Source organism: Excalfactoria chinensis, chromosome 24, assembly GCF_039878825.1.
Source record: "Excalfactoria chinensis isolate bCotChi1 chromosome 24, bCotChi1.hap2, whole genome shotgun sequence".
Classification (NCBI taxonomy): Eukaryota; Metazoa; Chordata; class Aves; order Galliformes; family Phasianidae; genus Excalfactoria; species Excalfactoria chinensis.
In genome coordinates this window covers 3,675,832-3,699,546 of record NC_092848.1, presented here as the reverse complement: position 1 = coordinate 3,699,546, position 23,715 = coordinate 3,675,832, and the positions used below count along the sequence as shown (strand labels likewise).

General features: G+C 45.2%; 1 protein-coding gene across 1 annotated transcript; it reads left to right on the top strand.

Moving 5' to 3' along the window:
- Nucleotides 1-1,707: 1,707 nt before the first annotated feature.
- WNT3 (Wnt family member 3) lies at nt 1,708-23,189 on the top strand. Its single transcript, XM_072356613.1, has 4 exons — nt 1,708-1,851; nt 15,110-15,351; nt 20,493-20,758; nt 22,040-23,189. The coding sequence occupies exons 1-4, from the start codon at nt 1,772-1,774 to the stop codon at nt 22,517-22,519; spliced, it is 1,068 nt and encodes a 355-aa protein (XP_072212714.1). The 5' UTR covers nt 1,708-1,771; the 3' UTR covers nt 22,520-23,189.
- The last annotated feature ends 526 nt before the right edge of the window (nt 23,190-23,715 follow it).

Genomic DNA, 23,715 nt, shown 5'->3' with positions numbered 1-23,715 from the left:
TGTAGAGTCATGATTTCATGACTTGATATTGTCTTGATGGATAAAGAGCACTTCTTGTTATTCTTGATGGAAAGAAATATCCCACCAAGACCTTGATGATGGGGAGATCCTCTTTGTCCACACATGCTCCAACCAACCATTTAATTCAGGTTTCAAAAGCTTTCCCAAACTGAATGTTTTGGATCCTCAACCCCTTCCCCCCTCGCCCATCCTATGAGATGACAATGACATGTGGTATCATCTGAGATATCAAACTTCAATCTCCCCTTTTTTTTTCTCTTACATTTTAAAAGCTGAAGTGCTTCCATTCATTACTTTCAATCACTGTTCTGTCTGTGGAGCTCCAAAACATTGGCCAGGTCAGATTATTGCTGCAGATCTCAAAACTCAGACAGTGGATTAAATCCGTGCCCTCAAAGCTCCCATTGGAAAATCACTGCTTAACTACAGTGTTTGAATTCAGTAAAACAGAGCTGGTGTTGGGTAAGAAATTTGCTGGGACAGTTTATAGCTAAGCTCTATAACTTTCACAACCATGAGATGCATTGGGCTGCCCAAGATCTTGCACCTCTGCTACAACAATTGCCATGCACAAAAGTGATTTGCCAGCACCTCTACATGATTATAAACTGGGCAGCTCCATTGCAATGAAGCCGTAATGGCTGGGAATTCTGTAATTTCAACTCAGGATATTCTAAGATCCACAATTCTATGATTCCAAATCAGGATATTCTGTGGTTCCACAACACTATGATTCCAGTTCAGGATCTGCAATAATTCCATGGTTCAATGATTCCATGATTCTCCGACTACAATTCTACAATTCCATGATTCCACGATTCATCTTTTTGCATCCAGAGATGCACTTCACAAGAAACAGGATAACGGGGCATCTCCTCACTCTTGACATATGATTATTATCTTTATTTTCCCAAAAGAAACCCATGCTGCCACTGCTTCCTTCCTGCACCCATCCCACCCCACAGTGGGCACTGCAAAATTCATTTGAAGTTTGCAAACAGTTTTGTCCATGTGGCTCGTATCAACGCATGGAGAAAAGAGGGTTATTTTGCCTCCTTGGTGCTCCTGCAAGGGTTAACGCTCACATCCCTCTAAAGAATAAGTTGTCTATCTCACCTCCACCATGAAATTAAGTGTAACCACAGCTGCCGTCCATCCTTACCTTGCAATGTCTTGGCCAGAAGTCTGTGCATCCTGAGTTTCTTTTTTGGGGGGGGAGGCGAAAAAGAAAGGGGGGAGGAATGGAAGGTTAAAAAAAAAAAAAAGGAAAGAAAAAAAAAGAAAAAAAAAAAAAGGCAAAACCCACCACCAATCCCACTGCCTCTTGCAAGGATGGTGTGTCGGTGGGAGCGAGGAACAAAGTTGTGGGGTGGAGGGGGAGGAGAAGATGATTGACAGCGCTGAGCGGAGACTCATCCCTCACCTTGGGCCATGCGGTCTGATTGGCTGCCGGCTGACATCCCCGAGCCCTGCACTTTTTAATAGACGCTTTGGGATGATCTACGGGGAAGAGGCTTGGAGAGGTGTGTTTCTGACAAGCCACAAAGTCATCCGCACTTCAAGGGACTTTGTTTCACTCTTTTTTGGTTTTGTTTTTTTTTCTTTTTTTTTTTTTTTTTTTAATTTTTTTTTCTTTTTTTTTTTTTTTTTTTTTTTTTTTTTTCTGGAAGGGGGGCTGTTCTTCATTCTGACACTTAATGTTTTGCTGAAAACTTCGCGGCGATTTTTCCCCTTGCACCAGCGTGGACTGATGGATTACCACCTGCTTGGATTAATTTTGTCTTTTCTCTTCAATGGCACAAAGGTCTTAGCGGGTTACCCCATTTGGTGGTAAGATTCCTTCCCCCCTTTTCCCTCTCTCTATGATTGATTAATGAATTAATTAATTATCAGCTATGGGATCTGTGTGTGCATGCATGTTTCTTTTCACCCCGAGCTGGCCGTGATTGCATGTTCAATTCTAAGCTTAATTTCTCCGGATTCTCCTGGTAATTAATGAAAAGTTTGGGGGTGATTTTGAAAGGGTAATGCCTACATTTCCCCTTGCGCAAATGGAGTCTTCCCCACCACTCTTAATTTCTCCATTTTCGTCACTGTAGCGATAGGCATTTGTTTGAGATGTTGAAGGATGTGCTTTTATTTTCTTGTGCAATAGGAATCCTGGCTGTTGCGTGGCTGTTTAGCAGCTGTTTCCTTCCTTTCCAATAATCCTTCAAAAAAGGGTGGGGGGGGGGGGGTGAAAAAAATACATTAATTCTATTTTCTTTTTGGCCACTGCAGTTTTTTGGACTTCTTTCTCTTCTTTTGTTGCATTCCGTTCTGTGAATTTAGTCCAGCAAATGATCTGAGAACGCAAATGGCACCTGAGAAAATGTTCGTTAGCAGAATTCCTCCAAGATGGGTTTTGTTCTTTCTAATTACGGAAATGTCACTTATTTTTTTGGCACTAACAATGGTCACAATAAAAGAATAGGTTGTATCTTGTAATAAATAACCTGAGTCACTTATTTTAAAAATAAAAAATAACGATATGAATAAACACATTTGCAAAAGGAAGCAGTTAAAAACAGAAAAGAAACAGAGAATAAAACATTTGAGGTCCTTTAAGCAAGCAATTGCGTAACAGAATATATCAGTTAATTTCCCTCTTTATCATGTAGGATTTTCTCATTGGAATATATCTCATTAAGTTTCTGTGTGTGCCAAGTGGGGGCTTTAGACCTAATGATCCACAGAGCAAAGAAGGAGAGGTTGGAATTGGTGCTATGGAGATCATTGGGTTATTTCCATCATTTTCCAGAAAAGTCCTTTTTTTATATATAAATTCCTGAAGGAGGTCGTTTCAGTGCCAACATGGAGATGGCAAGAAGTAGGTGGGAGTGAACTTGGAAATGGACTGCCATGTCCGGGAGTATTTAGGGATGCGGACGGAAAGCTGATGTTTAAAATAATCTGCTTATTGAGAATGAAAATACGCAGTTCCCAAAGAGAAAGACCAAGAATACAATGAGAACGCTCAGGAAGCATTTAACAGCTCTGCAGGTTCATGAAATGGCTAAATCACAGCATGTTTTCCCAAAGAATGAAACGCCCCAGAACCGCGTGGGGCAACGGGATTCTCTGAGTGAGGAACCCAAATCTCCTGGACAAAAAGGTCTGATTTTTCCTATGAAAATATCCCCGGTAGCAAAATGCCTCCCCCTGTTTTCAGGAGAAGATGGTGCAGAAAGGTGCCTGCCCCATGTCCTTGCCTTGCTTCCAATCCCTGAAGTTCAGACTAAAATGAACAATGCACAGGACACATAAGGTGGACAGAAATAGAAGGGGCAAGGAGAGTCCATGGAAAAGGATTGGATCAAACAAGATATCCGTGCTGTTTTGTTACATACATTGGCATCTGGCTTTTTGTTTTCCCCTTAATTAAGGCTTTATCCAAAGTGCCAGAGCATCTCTACTGCACTAAAGTGAGAGATCCACAGAGGGCCAAAGGGCAGGGGATGGGTCCCATGATATGTGGTGTTCCCAATCCATTGGTCTTCAGGCAGCTTTTGGTGGTGAACCCCGGTTTGTTCACAGCCCAAGACATGGGGTGGAAGCAAAGATGGAGCACAGCATCAGCTCTGTGCCCTGCACTGGGCTCCTACACCCATCCAGGTTGGGTGGGATATGAGATAGATGGAGCTATTTGTGCAATTTGGCCATCGGGCCAACTCTTCTACACCTGACCCTAATAATACAGAAGTGGAAAAGAACAAATGGGGCAGATAAGGGAAAAATTGTCTATATGCTACCTGTGGGAGTGAGCATGGAGTCATATGACTGTTTGAGTTGGAAGGGACCCTTGAAGGTCATCTAGTCCAACTCCCCTGCAATGAACAGGGGATACGCTTCCTCAGATATATGTCTAACAATTATGCTGCCTGCACTGCTATTTCTAAAGGAAAGATGGAGGAGATGGAGGGAAGTGAAGAGGCTGTGGAGACACAGAACTGCTGCCCTTCCTGTCCCTTCAGATGAAAGAAAAGTGTGCAGCAAGGTCATAGTTGGCATGCAGAGCCTTGGGTCACACCAACAGATCTTTTAGGTGCCTCTTAGGAGCTCTTAGAGGCCTAAGAAGACAACTCCAGTAAGTAACACTGAATGCCCACCTCTTCCATCAGCGTTATCCACCTTTGAATGAGGCAAGGATGCTTGAAGACCTCTGGCAGGGGTCTATCCTGGAGAAAGGGGCCACATCCAGAGCCACAGGTGAAAGCAGGAGGCAAAAAACTCAGCCCCAGTCCTCTCGTGGCTCCCCAGGACACCGTGTCAATAACATGCAATAGACCACTGCCCATAACTGCAACTCACATAACACGTATACCTGCCCCATATTTGTTCATCACTAAGCAGGGGGAAGAATGGATTTTCCCATCATAGGTTATCAGATTTAATTCTATCCTTATCAAAAGAGTCTGGAGGCTTTGGCAGCTCTCTGGGGCTCCCAGTGGCACTGGGCCCTTAGGAAGAGGCAGATAGAAATTTAATGACATGCCCTCACTCATCCCACTGAAACTTCCTCCTTAAGGAAAAGCACTTAAGTGAAAACCATTAAGACGTAGGTGCAGTTTGAGGTGACATGTGACTTGTTTTCTTTTGCTTTCAGCGTCTCGCTTGCCTTTAATTGCAAGATGATTGCTTTCCATTTGAATCCTTCATTAAAAACAGCTATTTGATAAAGATAAGTGCCTGCCTAAGGGAACCTATGCAACAGCATGGGAAATTCAGGGGTGGCTTCAGGGGTACCAGGGGCTCATTAACTCTGGCCAAGAGGATACAGAGGGTCCAGCAGCAGCCTGTGGCTCATACTGAGCCTGGTTTGAAATGCAGTGGGTTGGCGTTCATTCTGTAAGCACACTTTTACTCTCAGTTTCCTAAAGAAAATGGCTCTAAACAGAGCTGGAAATGGAAATTGTGACCAACGTAGCTCTAAAGAATTATAAATCACTTCTGAAAATACAACGTTGAAAGAATTGCAAAGGGATTTTTTACCTCTCAGGGAGGTATGATCCAGATGGATGCAAATCACCAAAGAATTGCTGCTGATGGAAAGATGCTGCCTCGATATAAAGTAGACCAAACTGATCTACCTCAAGTCTGATCTTGGAAAGGATGATAACAGACCTAATGACCTTTAAAGATCCCTCCCAACTCAATCAACTCCATGACTCTGTGATCTGACCTCTCTGCCTGTAGACAGAGCCAAACCATTTATACCATCTAAACACCTGTTTTCCAGGGGCTGTTTCAGGGTTGAGGTAAATCTGATGTGGATCAGCCCCTGCATGTGTCCATAACCTCATTCATCACCTGTGATTTTCCTAAGGGGTCTGAAATGGGAAGGATTTGGCTGTATAATTCACATATCCAATATAAACAGTTACAGCCTAAGTTCCTTAAATTACCCAAAGATTAATACCTTAATTTTAGCCTTCTGCTGGTAGATGTAATTCTGTTATTATTATTATTATTATTATTACTATTTCTATTTTATTTTATTTTGCTAGTTTGGTCTAAGGTTTATTTTGTATCTACAAATAGATGTGGTTTAGTATTATTCAAGTTTTGAGATAATATTACAGCAATATGGGTGTAATAAGAAATGTCAGATATGGGGTGTCAGGCTGTATTATTTCAGGTTGTTTCCTTGAATTTTTCAGGTTAATGGATAGTTGGGACAGTTCATTTGCCACTTCAGAAGAAAGAACTCAGCACATTTTCCATGATAAAGGAACTAAACTCTTTCCTTTCTTTCATGAAGATGGGTTTCCTGATTTGCTAACTTGTCTTTTTTCAGTTCTCTGAACCTTTCTGGTTTTAATGAATCTTACAATCAAGTAACGTAATTAAGTCTCACTGGCACTTTTCAGTACTTGAACCTTCTATTTCTGAGTGAGAAATCCTTTCTCTGAGCCACTGAGCATCACACTGGGTGAGGCACTGGCAATTTTTCCAATAAATAGATCTCTCAAGTTTAGAACAGAAGGAGTCAGTAATAGTCGATGATAAACCCAATTTCTTGTCCCTATTCCATTTCTATGTCTCATAACCATCCATTTCTCCTGTATCTACCATAGATACTCCGTACCTCAACTATGCCATTCCCTTTTCCCTGTTTTCCACTTGATTTCTTTCCCTTGACTGATGATGATTTCAGCAGTTTGGTTGTTGCTTTTATGTTCTTGGTTAGATTTCCAATCATATATTTGATTGATTGTTACTCTGAGCTCATTGACTTTGGTAATGAACAGATTAATAAGTTTTATTCAAATACACGGGATTTATGTTTAATGAGTTGTGTGCTACACTAAGTCTTTACATGAATGGTGGTCCCATGCCATCACTCAGCATTTGAAATCTTATACCAAGGTGTAAGACCAAGATAGATCTGGCATTGTTTTGTGGTATCCCCCACTGTATCACTCATACTAATGTACTTAACTGCATTGTAATAATTACTTTTATTTTATTACTTTTATTGTGGCCTGGCTCAAAGTTGTAAAGCTACATTCTTAACAAGCACCCATTGTTTTATGGTCTGTTGGTTATGGATTTGTATCTTTGGTGTCCAGTTCTGCCTGGTTTTGGTTATGATTCCTGCTTAGAATCATAGAACATTAAGACTGGAAAGACCACTGTGATCACCAAGTTCAACCCCAACCCATCCTCACCATTCACAGCCTTCTCTTTGAGTAATATCAGGCTCCAGGATTATGATTAATAAGCCAACATCCCAGTTCTACCTGGCAGTTCATATTGTACCACCTAATAGAAAGTCCCTGTAACTCCACCCAGTTTCCCAATATGCTTTAAACTCAATTGAGCTCAATATACCCACTAATAGCCAGAAAGCATGGCAGATCCCCAGTGATTCTAAAGACATTTCAGAGTAGATTTTCTGGGCAATAATCAGCCTGTTAAGAATGGATAGAATTTTCCAGGTTAAGAACTCCTAATCTTCACAGAGTTGAAATAGATTAGGTATTTAATCACAGCTATCTTAGAGGTGGACATTACTTGGACATGGTTTAGTCAGCAGTATTGGTGGTAGGTGGATGGTTGGATTTGGTGATCTTGGAGGTCTTTTCCAACCATAATGGTTATATGATTCTATGATTCTATTATGAACAGTTCTCTGCAGTTGGTGCTCAGTGACTGACGTGTAGAATCAATCAACATCTGTAAGCTCTGCAGCTTGCTGCTCAGTCACTTGGTCAGATTTCTATGGACACGTTGGTTGATGGGCAATGAAAGAGGAGATCCCAAGGTCTGTTTGCAGTCTGATCATTATGTTATCCAAAGATGGAATACAAAATGAGAAAATCCTAGGGACAAGCCAACAGGAACAAGCAACCAGAAGTGCTGAGTTGCTTCAGATAAGGAGACAATATTTACCTTGTATTTTTAGCTTGCGGAAATTCAGTGTGTAATACAGTGAGTGTAAAACAGATCTTGAATGGTGATGGAGTGTGCCTAAGAAGCTTGTTGCTCAGGGTAGAAGAACCCAAGCTTGCCAGTGAGATTATCAGGATGAAGCTTGACATTTCAGCACCATAAACCACCATCACCAGTAGTAGATTTTGTTTCCAAAAGATTCAGCTCTTTTCTTTTCCCTGGTACATCTGACATTAGACACTTTAAGATCCAGTTCATCCAGACGTGACAGAGTTTGGTGTCTTATTCTCAACAACATCCATTCCAAACCACACCCCAAACTGTGGGACAGTTGGGTGGATGCGGTCATTCCAATCCGCAGCATTAAAATCGATGTTCTTATAGCATCCATGCATTCGGTAAATGCTTTTTGATAGCTTCAGTGCCTCGCAGTGGGTGATTTCCAGACATCAGGCACTTAACCCTTAATGGTTCACCACTGCCAAGGGCTCTTAAAAGCATCACCCAACCGGAGGGCCCTACCAGCACCCAGCCATGGAGAGGGAGAGCATCTCAGATGAATTTCAGTATCTCTCTCTGCAGTGCTGAAAATACTGCTGTGTTTATTACGGTCACAGCCTGGAAGCCCCGATTTGCATATGCAAATCATATGCATTTATGCAAATTTGTGGGTGAATCATATTATCGCGGCCCCTGCAGAATACATTCTCTCCCATGGCGAATCACTTGATTGTGTTTTCTAAATGGAGAGTGACATGGCTTTGAGCAGGCATTGCTGAACATAACATTTACATCTGATACACAGGGCATAAAGGAGCCCAGTGCCTGGACACGCATCCTCGTCAGCAACTTTATTCAGGCTGCATCGTTAGGAAGAGAAGCAGAGTCCAACTCCCAGCCCTGCCCCCAACTCCAACCCTCCTGGCTAGCAAATAACTCAGAGACGAACCTTGGGAGATGCCAAAACAAAGAGGTGGAGGCAGATGCCAAATCACTTTCAAGTCCATGACAGAGCCCTGAGTCACCCAAAGTGGAGCAGCTCTCCCGAAATGGGCTCATCTCACAAAAGTGCTGTTGCTGCAGCAACACTAATCCACAGGGCAGTCAGCAGAGATAATGCCAGGGATGCAACAGCAGATTCGTCTGCTTCACGCCATGCTCAGACAAGAGGAAATTATAGGAATCTGGAGGGATCTTCTTGCTCTGTTTTGAAGCCCTTTGTTGTGGTGAGTCCTACAGCAAAGGCTTCTGACATTAGAAGGAATGTTGGCACAGCGGAGGGCTCAGGTCTGACCCTGATCCCTGCACTCTGAGCAAGCTCATGGGCTGTTATATCACCACCTGCCCAAATTCCCTGCCCAGGATAGAGGAGGGATTGCTCACACAAGATCACTTGAGACCCTACATTCCAGCTGGATGATGCACCATGTCCATGCACGCAGGTCCTGCCCCTGATTCCTTGGTGGAAATGAGAATTCCTGGAACACTGAGAACAACAGATATGGAGGTCAGGGTCATGCAGAAAGAGACTGGCTTCAAGGTAGTAGACAATATGGAGACTGCAAGGAGGGCTGACAGTAGCAAAGGATAAGGTTGTTGCTTCAAAGGAGGCAATTCCAGGGACTGGAATGTGGACTGAATGTGGATGAGTGAAGTGTGTGAAAAGGGAAGACAACTGTGGAATGAGATATTCCCTCAATAAGAAGATAGGATTCCTGACAGGTAATGTCAGGTGATAAAAGCAGAAAAGTGTGTTTGCTGAATGTTGGGAAAAGCTTCTCCAAAAGAGTGGTCAGGCATTGGCACAGGCTGCCCAGGGTGGTGTAGAGTCACCATCCATGGAGGTGTTCAGAAGCCATGGAGTTGCAGCACTGGGTTAGTGGGCATGGTGGGGATGGGTCAGGGTTGGACTTGGTGATCTTGGAGGTCTTTTCCAGACTTCATGATTCTACAGTTCTATGATTTTATGGGGAAGACTAAGTTCAATTTTGGCTCAGCCTCATGACTTTGTGAAATTTGGCCTCAACAATCCCCATCTCTGTATGGACAGTTCCAGACTGGGGGGAATATGGAGAGGAGAGAGGAGAAATGGGAGACAGTGGTAAGCACAACCCTCCTGCCCAAATCAGGGTTAGATAGAGTGGGTTGTCTGATACCCTGTTCAGTTGGGTTATCACTATCACTCTCCTGCCCACACAGAATTGCATAAAGGCAGAGCTGAACACTCAGTGGATGGACTCCTTCATCTCCATCCATGGTGTCATAGTCAAATTCTTCCTGAGCAATGAGAAACGCATCGTACAGTCCACACCATTCAAGGATTCCAAAACAGCTTTTCTGAAAAGCTTTGTAAATAGTGGGTAGGGTTCTGGCTCTATGGGTAAGGTACATTTTCCTGTGCTAGCCTGTGTGAGAAATGCCTCTTTGGCTTCAAACCACTCTTCATGGTTTGTGGACAACATTTGTGTAAATCAGAAGTGAGTAAAAGCCATGTGTAGGCACAGCTTAAAGCCAGGTGTCTGACTGCATGTCCAGACTGTGCTCCAGAGAATCTCATCCAGAAGCAAACAGGTAAAGTGGGTCAGTGGATCATGTTCTAAAAGTGAATAATTTTCTGTTTGTAACAAAGGAAGCCTGAGTGACTAGCAGAAATGGAGATGTCCGTAATGGATTTCTTGCCCACCACAATACAGCATGATGCAAAGGTGCATTCTATTGAGTCAGAGCCCAACGTGTCCAGCTGTATGGACCATCTCAACCCAGAAATAGGACTTTTCTTGGCTTTTTCTGAGCCTCAGGCAGTCCCCACCAGCACATGAAATCATGGAATGGTTGGGAAGATCATCAAGACCATCCAGTCCAACCATCAACCCATCGCTCCCATACCATTTCTCAGTCTGATGAGGATATTCTTTTGAATTTGCCATTGATAAATCCACATTGGCAGTTCCCAGACATATTCTTGTCTGTGATGTGTTTGGACAATTCTTGAAGAGGATTTTCTCCATAATCTTCTACATTCTATGCTGCTGTTTTCCAAAAGTAACTATTGAATCTGGTGTTCCAGTTCTATTCCAAGTTTGCAAGATGCAATGCTGATCATGTTCAAGGCCACCCAATGGGTAGACCCTAGGCCACCTTCTCCGTGGAGTGCTATGAGGGTGAGCAGAAAGCATTCCCAAACATAAATGTCAGTTAACCTAGAGAAATCTGCAATAGTACCTATTCAGAAACCTTAGGAACGTGGGTAGCATTGATGGAATGACACAGTATTTTCAAGAATGTCCAATATGGGACATAAAAGGAGAATAAGAAAGGAATTACATCTATATACTTTATTCTGAGAGTCATGTTTATCATTAGCATGGTTGGAATAAATTATCTTAGTGTTCCAACCTTAATGTTCTATGATTCTGTGATTCTATGAGTGGGCCTGGTGGGGATGAGTTGATGGTTGGAACTGATGATCTTGGAGATCTTTTCCAACCTTAATGATGATATAATTAGGAAACACATCTCTCTGAGGAGACCACCTTCTTCCCACCTTGGTATTTCGTGCTTTTCCACTTGACAATTTGCTCCACATTTTCCACTCTCCTTATGGCATCCCAGTGTCCAGGAATACATATTTTTCTGTCTAGAAGAACTACTGGGCAAAAAACAAGGAACAAATGAACTTTCCTCAGTCTGAATTTAAGAGAAACACTTCAGCCTCTCGTACCAGCAAGCATGCATTGGGAGGATTTCCAGCAAGGTCATTTTGGGAACACAGCATCCTTTCTCCATCCCCTGCACTAAGGGCACTGAGGTTCATTCGTGGTCTGTAGTTATCATATTGTTTCCAATTACTAAGCTGACTTTTAACCCCAAAAAAACCCACTGCATTCGGTCCTTTTACCCTGCGGGTGAGAAATTCATTTGCATTGGCTCAAATAGAAAAGCACTGAGTGGATTTGAGGACATCCAGCGTTAGAGAATCTGCAGTAAGTGTTGGACATCTGTCTTTTTCTTCTACACTCGTGCTTTGCCTTTTGCTGCTCTGAATTCCCACTCACCAGCCATTGTCTCGCCCTCTTCTGCTGCACAGAAAGTCTTAATCTCACCGCTCTCCTCACTTCAACTCAATAATCTCTCAGAAGTCTTTCCAATAGACCAATCAAACTGTCAACATAAGCCACTGCCTCAGCTCACTGCTATTGCTCTTTTGTCCCCTCTCCATGTTTAACATCCGATTTACAACAAGGAGGAGGCTTAAAACACTCTATTTTCTGCGGCTTCATGTGCTCTTGACTGGATAAGACAGCACACACTTGGCCAGAACTCAATGATAGCAACAGGAATACAAAACCATCCTTAGGATGGACAACAGCAAGACCCTGATGGAATTATTTTAGAGGTATTCATCACCCTGTGCCTTCATACAGCTGTTGGGTTATGGGGATTTGCTGCCTCTACAATCCTCCCAGCAACTGTGCCAATGGGAAGGGACCTTTGGGTTCTAAAGCCAATCTGCCCCTGGGGCAGTGCCATCCCTGCACCATCCCAAGCAATGGTGTTTAACTGAACCCTACAACCCATGATGGAGACCTCCATTTTTATGGCAACCTGGCCCAGGGACACACCTTCCAGCAAACAGAATTTTTTCCTAATGTCAATTGAACTTCCACGAGCTTGGCTCCATCAAATCTACAACTTCATCACATGGAGTTGTACGCAGCTTTTAGACAGCCCCAGCCCAGTTCTCTCATGCTCTCCTGCTGCACCACATGCTCTCAGTCTGATCATCACAATCACATCTATTGGGCACTGCCCACTAGAGGACAGACTTTCTGGTCCGGTGTCACCAACACCAAGAAGAGGGGACAGTAATTATCCTTGATGTGCTGAGTCCATACTGGGATAGGCCAGTAAGTGATGTGCTTTGTAGATATTGAGAGCAACCACTGACTGGATACAGACCAGGCACAGAATCAAAGAACATTAAGGTTGCAGAAGATATCCAAGATCACCAATTCCAACCCCAGTCCATCCCACCATGTCCACTAAGGCAAGTCCTTCAGTTCCACCATGACATCAGATGGCACCATTGTCACACTGTGCTATTTGCTGTCCCCACAGATTATCTAATGGCCAGCATGTGTGATGGAAGGGAGCATTACTTGTGAAGTGTCAGATGAGCAATAAGTATAGTTATTGTCTGGCAGTGCTTGGACCATTGTGGGCTGTGTACTCAGGAGCAACGGCAGAATGAGATGGTCCTGCCCCAGAATTAGGGTTCTGTAACCAGGACATTGTCCACAGACACCAGAGTTTACATCTCTGTGGAACCCATCCAACATCCAGCCATCCTGGTTGTTCCTTCTTTAGATTTCCCTTCTTGTCATCTTCTACATCCACTGCCATTCTTATTACCCATGTCTCCCTGGGATTAAATACTCCAAGCAAATCAGCCTCTTCTTGCCTCCTCTGTTATCCATTCACTACTGGTACTTTGTCCACATTGCCTGAATTGACCCATTTTAGCACATAAATCTGCCTTCTATAGATATACTAATTTTTTTCCCTGCTACACTGTCTGGGTCAACCCAGCATTTTCAGACCCACCACCCTACTAGCAGTAGGGTAGTGTTCTGTCACAGGACTTGTTCAGTCCTTAGGAAACTGGCTGGTGTACCCTTGGACATGGACCCATGAAGATGTGGACCTCAGGTCTTCTCCTCTCCTGTGAGGTTGGACAACCCTGGAGTTGATGTTGAAGCTGAGGTCAACCACCCAGTGTTGAGTGCTCTGGACCTGTTTGATGCAGAGCTTTGGAAGGACATTTCCTTCTCCCCTTCCCAACAGATGTGAAAATGAGAGAATTTAGCAGTGCAGCAGTTCAGGTTCAACCAGTGTTGATTGGGCTGTCCCTGCATCACTGCAGGACTTCCCAGAAGGCCGCAGCTCTGGGGACTAAGAGGGATTGGAGCACCCTGAGCTGTCCCTGTGGGAGAGCTCTCAGATGGTTCTTTCCCTGCTTATACCCAACCACAGTGTTGGGAGTGAATCTGGGTGAACATTTGCATTTGTAAGGGTTTAAGAAAAGGTTCCTGGACGCTCTACAGAAAAGATCAAAACTCAAGTCACGTCCAGCAAAGATTAAATAGTGAGTGATTTATGAGCAAAGGCATGAGATTCACTTATATTAGGCAGCTCACTAGCAAACTGCATTATTGTGTATTCTAATTTTGTTGTCTTTCTGCCTATTCAGTCGAGACCTGGCGTTTCTCAAGCTCATATGTGCATATATATGGCATGTTTTTACTTGCAAAAATATCCCTCGTGCTGCTCTTGATCTCTAGACAAACCCAAAAATTTGTGTTCACAAAGGGCTGTTGTCAGCAAATTATGAGAATTAAAAATATTCATGTTCTACTTGACATAATATGCGTTAGCGCAGCTCCAAACTGGCCAAACCCTGTTCCTTTCAAATACCCTTAGGTCAAATTTCTCTCGATATCATGGATTTTTCCAAACTTTGGCCAAAATAGAAGATGAGTTTGTTTGGAAAATTGGGGGAAAGTGTGGAAAACAGGGGAAAAGAAGGCAAAACAAGGAGGAAAAAAAAAGAGGAGGAATGGGGAGGAAAGAAAAGAGGAGAAAAGAGGGGAAAGAAGAGGAGAAAAGCAGAAAACAGGAAAAAAGAGGGGGAAGGATGGGAAGGGAGGAGAAAAAAGGGGAAGGATGTAGGAAGAATGATGCCATTTGGTCTGCACAAGACCATTTCCTTCCAGGGCTCCTAAACCTCGTCCCTGGCCAATGGGAGCCATGGAGGTCAGCTGGATCCTAACTCTGGGCCATTGGAACAAAAGGAGTCACTGGCCTGACAGACAGTGTCAGGACTCCTGAGAGATTTAAGGGATTAAGCAGAGAAAGAAAAAAGGGATTTCCCATGTGTTTGCCATAGGCACTCATGCTCCTTCTGTCGTGCACCGTGCTCTCTCACACGCACACAAAAGCCCACCAGGATGTGCCCCTGGCATCTCAGATCCAGATTTGGAACAGGTTTTGTTCCATCTTTGTGTCTGTAACTATACAGGGAGTCATCGGTCCATGGGACCCAGGATGTCAAAGAAGGGCTGCAGCACCCTGAGCCTGGGTACTTGGGGTGGATGGGGACAAACGAGCCCTTATTTGCTGTATTTTCTCCCCCTGCTCTTTTGAGGACACTCATCTGTTTGTTTGACAACAGGAGAAATGATGTTGGGAACTGGCTGATGAGACTTCTGAACTATCGCTGCTCCTGTACGGTCATGGCACTTGAACTGGGTATCAGGATCACAGATTCATCAAATCATTGAATTGTTTAGGTTGGAAAAGACATCCAAGATCACCAAGTCCAACCACCAACCCATCCCCACTATGCCCATTCATAGAGTCATAGAATCATAGAATGATGAAGGCTGGTGAGATCCCCAAGTCAGACTCCAGCCCGGCCCCACCGTCCCCACTGACCTCAGTGCCATAATCACAGTTCTTGACCACATCCAGATGTGTTGACTCCACCAGTTTCACATTCCAGTGCCTTTGCTCTTCCTAAAACTCAACCAGAACCTACCTTGGCACAAGTGCCAGCTGATTTCCTACCCCTCACGCTGCCCTCTCTCCTTTGCAGGTCCCTTGCTCTCGGCCAGCAGTACAGCTCCCTGGGGTCCCAGCCCATCCTCTGCGGTTCCATCCCTGGCCTCGTCCCCAAGCAGCTCCGCTTCTGCCGCAACTACATTGAGATCATGCCCAGCGTGGCCGAGGGGGTGAAGCTGGGCATCCAGGAGTGCCAGCACCAGTTCCGAGGGCGCCGCTGGAACTGCACCACCATCGATGACAGCCTGGCCATCTTTGGACCTGTCCTGGACAAAGGTAAACAGCAAAGCCAGGGGGCTGGGGGGAAGGCAGAGTCCTCTCATCTCCACTTGGCTTTCCAAACACGTGTTCCTGCTCTTCTTCATAATTTCCCTACTGAATGCCCATCTTCCTAGATCCACCAACCAAGTACTCTGGAAACTTGCAGAAAAAGGCTGGAAATCCCAACAGCCTGGGCATTACACTGAGAAAAGTGAGATGTTGGGTGTACCTGAAACACAGCAGCCAAATGTGGTCTGAAACGAGACTGCTGGAGGACTTTGGTGTCAGATTCCACATCTCACATGATATCCAGCTCAGAAACCAAGACCTCCCATAAAACAGAATCATATAGTAGATACAACTTCCATCATATCCCATCATACACCATCCCATCCCATCCCATCCCAACTCATCCTAACCCATTTCATCCCAACATATCCCATCTCCTTCTTACCCATCCCATTCATTTCATCTCATCTCACCCTATTCCATCTCATCTCATCCCCCCCTTTTCAATCTCATCCCATCGCATCCCATCCCATTTCAGTGCTAATAGTGACCATAAGATTCATTTCCTTTGTGCACTGCCAGGATGATTTTGAGATAACTGCTACATTTACAATCAAATGTCACAAAGCCTTTTTACACCGCAACTTGTTGCCTAATAAATACATGTCCTAAATGTCAACACTTACAAGATCAGAAGGTTTTAACTTTCCTTCAAACTACTGTAAAAGCTTTAAGCACATTATGAAAGAACTATTATAGCACTCAGGCACTGAAAAAATCTCTCACCACCACTTCTGTCATTATTAAAGCACTAAAAATTTGGATGTGAACTATTCTCCCCTTAATGAGCAAGCTGAACTTTGAATTTATGAAGATTATTTTAAGGTTCTTTCAGCTGTGGGGACTGGAGCACAGCCCCACATGCAGACATGTCTCAACATCTCCATGTACTCTGAGCTGACAAAGCAAAATATCACCCGTAGCTCTGAACTCATTCTGACAGAGAGAAATCATTGAGCGCATTTGGTGTAGAGCTGATCAAATAGTGACTTATCAATGGAAATGAACCCACTGATGGGCTGCTGAACACCGACCCGCTGAGAGCTCTGCCCAGATCAACCCGGTTTCCATCCATGTGCCAACAGCCCTACCCGAAATTCCAGCTCGTGGGGGTTTTGCTGTAGCTGGCGAGCCTTTCATTTCCTAGGGCCACTGGTAGCTTTCTACAGGTTTGCTTTTTTGCATGTCTTCTTTTTCTACCAAAAAAAAAAAAAAAGAAAGAAAGAAAAAAAAAGAAAAACCAACACAACGCAACCCCAGAATCTGGGCTAAGATCATGTTTTTACAAGCAAATCCTCCGACGTGATTTATTCTGCAGGTGTGCAGTCTGGGGCAGCGTTAGGACAAGGAGGAAGGAAAAACCTGCTTTCCCCTCTCCTCCCTCCCTTTTCTTCTTAAAACAAGGTCAGCTTTTATGTAAAGATGATGTCTCTTCCAGCCAAGTCCTATACCAAAGCCAAGGCTGAGCCAACAGGAGGCTCAGGGAGAGCTTATTGCTCCCTACAACAGCCTCAGTGAGGTCATAGTGAGATGGGGCACATCTCTTCTTCCAAAGAACAAGCAATAGGACAAGAAGAAATGGCCTCAAGTTGAACCAGGGGAGGTTGAGGTTGGATAGAGTCCCTATCCATGGGGGTATTTAAGAGATACGTAGGGACGTGTTTTAGAGGTTAATGGTTGGACTTGATGACCTTGGAGGTCTTGTCCAACCTTTATAATTCTATGAATGGCCATGGTGGTGATGGGCTGGGAATCAACTTGGTGATCTCAGAGGTCTTTTCCAGCTGTAATGATTCTGCGAGTGGACATGGTGGGGATGGCTTGGGGTTGGACTGAAGTGATTTCGGAGGTCGTGCCCAAACTTTATGTTTCTGTGACTTAGACCTGGCAGCGGTAAGTGAACAGTCAGACCTGATGACCTTGGAGGCCTCATCCAGCCTTAATGACTCTACGATTCCATGCCGTGAGCAGCAGGGATTGGTGCTTCTCCCTGACTCCTCAGGGCAGTGTTCATTGTCCCTCTCCAGGTGCCACCAAAGATGCTCCTCAGCCCTGGGGCAGCTCCAGCCCATTTTTGGTGGCACCAACCCCTCAGTTCAGTGCAGCAGGGCCAGGTGCAGGAAAGGCAGCTGGGCCTGGGCTGCCTTTGGGGTCCTTGTGCTTGGCTAAGCCCCTGACACGAGCAGTGAAAAGGCAGACCGCACCAAGATAACCCATGGCTTTTCTCAGCCATGACACTCGCAGTCATTTGCATCTAAACGGGGGTGTGTGGGATCAGGGGCTGTCTTGATATAAACTCAACAGCTTAAAGGGAGGGGGAGGGAAAGGAGAAGAGGGAGAGAGAAAAATAAGCTTATACCGATGAGAAAGAGCTAAGCTTCCTCCCCTACTGTGAGGCAGGGCGAGCGATACCATCCCAGCACTGCGGTCGTTTCAAATTGCTGCACCATTCACACGCCCTTTAGCCATTCTGATCCGGTGGCGGGGGGCTGGGGAGAGCCATCAATAGGGATTTCCCAGCCCGGCTGGCGGGATTGGAGGGTGACGGCAGGACAGGGGAACATTGCCCCGTTGCTACGAGGTGCTCCTGGGGAATGCCAGTGCTCTGTGCCGTGGGTACGCTGGCCGGCGGAAACATTCTGCATTATGCTGGTAATACAGTGTGACACCGCGGGAACAATGGCAAATTGAGTGTCCCAGCAGGTAACGGGCCCGGCTGGGAGACAGTCGCAGTGGTGCACTGTCAAGATCGCTCTAATCCTCCCTCGCCAGCCCCTCCCCTGATTCTGGGAACTGTGCTCCCTCATTTCATCTCTGGGAAATTCTCCCGGCTCCTTGCCCGGACCCAAGGGGAGAATTTCCAGGCGATGCGGTTGTGTTGGCAGCTCATTCCCTGCCCAAACAAGGAGCTGCCATGGGCCGGGGTCGGGTATGGAGCAGGGTGGGTGCTGAGGGGCTCATATGTAGGAACCCCGCCAACACCGCGCTCCTTAGGGCGAGACCTACTAAACGTGCCCTTCATCCCATGCCCACTGCTCTTCGACCCCATGATTGAACACGATGGCATGTCAGCAAGGAGAAGGGCTTGTGTCCTCCCCTTCTGTCCTGGCTTGGGACCAGGAGAGCTCACCAGCCCATCTAATTTGATCTGCTGTAGACCACAGCCCACCCAAATAGCTTCTGTTGGGCTGGAAAACTGGAGTTGGAGCAGTGATTTTCAACCTGTGGCCCCACAGCCCCCAGTGGTGTCTCCCTCAGTAGGTGGAGGCAGGGTCTCTGCTGGGGTATTGGAGCCAGTGAGGGCAAAGAGAGAAGAATCTGAATTATAGAAAGTGAAAAACACAGAACCGCTCACAGCCATAGGGTTTGGGTTTGGGTTGAGCCAGGAGATGGACTCTGATCCTTGTGGGTCCCTTCGGGTTTGGGATATTCTACAGTCCCATGGTTCAGTGATCCAAGGCAGTCCAGTTTCACCTTCAGCTATTCCAGCACCCAGAGAGACAGACCCTTCCACCCATCCACATGGAAAGCACTTTGAGAGAAGCCTGGCACCAGCATGAGGTGACATTAAATTCAAGGGCCTCATGATGGGAAAGCCACCATTTATTTCCCAGCTCAGGAGTGTACAAGGCCATCCCCCTTTCCATTCTCTAAAGCTATGCCATGGTCTTCGATGACTGTTGGTGGCCCCTCCCAGTTCTCTGCATTCATTCTCCATACAGCCTACTGACCCCTACCTGTGTTGCACAAGGGATGCAGGGAATGTCCTGCATTTCATTCTCCATGGCCAAGTCTTGATGGACTGAAGAGCTTTGTACTTCTTTTCCAAAAAGCGCTCTGCAATTTCAACCAAGAACAGTCGAAGAGAACTTCAACAGAGCCGCATTCCAATATAGCATTGGGTTTTAATGCTTCTAACATCTTCTATGTTTTGTCTGGAAGCAGTAGGACAAGAAAATCTGTCTTGACGGTTTCATGCCAGATGCTGATTTGGGTGTGCTGAAGAGCCACCCATTATGGCACTTTGGCTGCTGCATCCAAACTGCCCATCATTTCTGGGTCACAACATTTTGTAAAGAGAAGGGGAGGTCCTGAAGGTCATGGCCATGGGTAGAAGAGGTGATGGACCTATTCCAGTTCAGAAAACCAATTGCACCTTCATCTCTGTAGGCCCACACATGCTTTCACCCCTAACTCCCATCCAACCAGCCATACTGGGCAACTTATTTATCCCCATCTTCAGCATTCACTGCTGTCGGGATTTTCTCATTGAGCCTATCAAAATCCACTCACTGCAACTGTGCACCTGGAGCATGTCAATAGCCACAGACTAGAGCTTTGTCTGATTATCACACTGAAGTTTCACCTGCATTGATTCCCTATGGGATTAATCACTAATTGAAGAGCAGCTGCAAGGTTAATTTAGTGGCTAACAGCACCCATTTCTGTGAAGTTACTTGGTTTAGTTTAGACACATTTAACTGTAATTACGAGCCCTTAGGCTTTGCACTGCTATGGTCTACCCTGCATCATCTGAAGCCTTTTCCTCATTCCTAATGTACAGCAGTTACTTGTAGGTGTCCCTGTTCACTGCAGGGTAGTTGGACTAGATGACCTTCAAGGGTCCCTCCAACTCCGATGATTCTACAGTTCGACAATTCTATGATCCTACTTGGGATGATGGTTGGAGAGGATGATGTCAATGGTCTTTCCAGCCTTATGAATCTACAGTTCTATACTTCATCTCTCCTTGGGCTGAGTCCCTGCGTCCTCTTTGGGTTTCCACACCAGAAAATATGGAATATAGCTACAGAATCCTTGAGTGGTTTGAATTGGAAGAGACCTTCAAGGTCATCTACTTCCAACACTGCCATGAATGGGGACACCTCCCAGTAGGCCAAGTAATCTGTTAGTGACTCTGGAAACTTTTTCCTTCAGCTAGTCACACTTTCACCCATGTGTTTTAAAGGTCAGCTCAGAGAAAAAGAAGTAAAATAATGCCTTGTGTCTTACTGAGATTTTGAAAGAGGTTGGGAAGGAACAAAGCGTTACTTGGCATGTAACCACATGGTTCTGCTCCTTCCCAGCCACGCGAGAGTCTGCGTTTGTCCACGCCATCGCATCAGCCGGCGTTGCCTTTGCTGTGACCCGCTCCTGCGCTGAGGGCACGTCCACCATCTGCGGCTGTGACTCCCACCACAAAGGGCCTCCAGGAGAAGGCTGGAAATGGGGTGGATGCAGTGAGGATGCCGACTTCGGGGTGTTGGTGTCCCGGGAGTTTGCAGATGCTCGAGAGAACCGTCCTGACGCGCGCTCGGCCATGAACAGGCACAACAACGAGGCGGGGAGGACGGTGAGTGCTCCACAGGCACCGAGCTGCATGGGCAGCTCATGAACGCCAGCCTCAGCGAGGCTCTGATGTACAGAACCTGGTCTGTGGGAGCTCCAGAGGTCCATTCCAACCCCTAAAATTCTGTGGATATATACACAGATGATTAGAGCAGCTCTCCACCACTCATATCCAGTGAAATATACCCCAACAGAGATGTTTATGCCTCCCACCAAAGCTCCCACTCACAACCGCCCGTATCAGGATGTATTAGGAAGTATTTCTTCCCTGAAAAAGCAGCGGGCTGTTGGCACAGCTGCCCAGGGAGGTGGTGGAGTCACTCCCTGGAGGTGCTCAAGAGCCACGGGGACATGGCACTGAAGGAAGTGGTCAGTGGGCACGGTGGGGGTGGGCAGGGTTGGGCTTGGGGATCTTGGAGGTCTTTTCCATGCATTAGCCTATGCTTTCTAGACGAAGCTCAGCTCAGATGTTTGAATCCAGTTGAAAAAGGCTTGGAATGTAAATCATAGAATCATTCAGGTTGTGGAAAAGGCCACTAAGATTGTCCAGTCTGACCACCCACCTACCACCAACACATCCCATTGAGCCGTATCTGTTAGTTATCACAACTCCACAGTTCTTTAACACTTCCAGGGATGGTGACTCCACCACCTCCCTGGGCAGCCTGTGCCAACACATCAATACTTTTTTGGAGAAGTTTCTCCTAAAATTTAGCATGAAAACAACTTGAGGCCATTTCCCCTCGTCCTTTTGCTGTCACCTGGAGCAGAGACCAACCTTACCCAACAAAACCTCCTTCCAGGCAGCTGTAGAGGGCAACGAGCCTCCTCCATGTAATTACGAATGGAAACATCAACTAACCAATAGGTCCAGTTATTCACAAAGCAATACTACTTCACACATGCAAAGACTGAGCAACATAGCCCTGTCTAATGACTATCACACTCCAATATTAAAGTAAGGAAAAACATTAAGAAGCACATCATTTCTTAACCCATTTTGTGTCAGTGTATGCTGAGACATACTAGGATGGGACACAAATAGCTGCTTTACTAGATAAATTAATGATATCTTTCAAGGGAGGTTCGGGAGAAAGAAGGTAATTGCTGTATTTTAAGCTTGGACAACCATTTAGTCTCAAATATTCCGTATGTATTGTAACAATAAAGAGGAGAAGAAACACTATCTGCCCTTAAGGTTTAGTTTAGGATCCAAGTTAACCTTTTGAGATAGAGAACGCAAGGAGCACAATCCCTCATTTACTGTGTTTTCTCTCCTGGACAGACCATTCTGGACCACATGCACCTGAAGTGCAAGTGCCACGGGCTCTCGGGAAGCTGCGAAGTCAAGACTTGCTGGTGGGCACAGCCCGACTTTCGGGCAATCGGTGATTACCTGAAGGATAAATACGACAGCGCTTCCGAGATGGTGGTGGAGAAGCACCGGGAATCCCGGGGTTGGGTAGAAACTCTTCGGGCTAAATATGCTCTTTTCAAGCCACCAACAGAGCGGGATTTGGTTTACTATGAGAACTCCCCTAATTTTTGTGAGCCCAACCCAGAGACGGGCTCCTTCGGGACAAGGGACAGAACATGCAATGTCACCTCCCATGGGATTGATGGCTGTGACCTGCTGTGCTGCGGACGGGGCCACAACACCAGGACTGAAAAAAGGAAGGAGAAGTGCCACTGCATCTTCCACTGGTGCTGCTACGTGAGCTGCCAGGAATGCATACGAGTCTACGATGTCCATACCTGCAAGTAAATGTTGTAGGTCTGCAGCTGCTGGGAGGCTGATCCAGAGCAGGGCCAGGGGCTCCTCGCCCCAGCACGGTGGCCTCACACTTCAGAGGATGGCAGAAAGAAACCCAAGTGCTCTTGGACCTCCCAGTGCTCCTTGGTCACATCCCTCCAAGTTTGGGGCTCATGTTAACGTGGTGTATTGACCCTTCCTGGCAGGCTCCTCTACAGCAAGGATAACGTTAACAGAGCTCTGGTGCCGACTCTCACGTGCCAGTGGTTTGACAGAGAAGTTGCAAAAAAATATCTAAAAACATTAAAGCTGCATTTTCTACTCGTTCATTTCTTTGCCCGTGGGAAAGAGAAGCACGTTCTCCTGAAAGAGCAATAAAATGGGTGAAAGACCCCTCCTCGTATAGAGAGCGCAATACTCAAACCCATGTCTGGAGTGAAGCAGACCAAAATCCACAGTCCCTCTTCCGCAGAAACGAACAGCCACCGGATTTGAAAGCATTTGTTTTCTAAATCAAAGACCACAGGAGAGCTCCACGAAGCCTCCACGTTTCAGCAATCAGCCATCTGATCTGCATTCTATTTAACGTATATATTAAAACTCTGTGTCTGGAAAGAGTCCAAGTACCTGACTGTCAACAAAATCCCTTTTGTTCTTTTTTTTTTTGTTGTTGTTGTTTCATTGTTCCTTTTTGTTTTTAATCAAGAAAAGGTATTTAATATTAAAATAGAACATTTATTGCCTTGTAATTATTTTACTGTAGTCAGGTATTCTAGCACTGAATGGAAGATCTTTTTCCATCAATCTGCTGTATCCAAAGTTTTGTATAAAGTTGTAGAAGTTGATTGTTTTTTTATTTTATATTCAGAAAATTTCTCTTTTTATAAGCATTATTTATTATACAATGTATATACTTGAGTTAACTAAGATTATATATTATATAAATATATATATTTGGAGAAAAATATATTTCAACTTGCTTTTTTTTTTTTTTTTTTTTTTTTTTTTTTTTTGTGGTACATCATTAAAAAGGAGGTTAAAAAAAACCCAAAAATGCACTTCCCAGCGTGTGTCGTTTGCCTCAAAGTCCTTTAAGTTCTGCTCAATGATGGGAATGGTGGCTCTCCTCCATTATGCTCAGTGACAGTCACACAAAAGACACTGATGGTAAAAAACAGCCAATACACGAGATTATCAACAGAAACCTT

What these genes read in the sequence shown, in the direction of transcription:
- WNT3 (XM_072356613.1), top strand. Translation starts at nt 1,772, where the DNA reads ATGGATTACCACCTGCTTGGATTAATTTTGTCTTTTCTCTTCAATGGC. An exon ending in GCGGGTTACCCCATTTGGTG is followed by an intron (nt 1,852 to 15,109) that starts GTAAGATTCCTT and finishes TCTCCTTTGCAG; the next exon opens with GTCCCTTGCTCTCGGCCAGC. An exon ending in TGGACCTGTCCTGGACAAAG is followed by an intron (nt 15,352 to 20,492) that starts GTAAACAGCAAA and finishes GCTCCTTCCCAG; the next exon opens with CCACGCGAGAGTCTGCGTTT.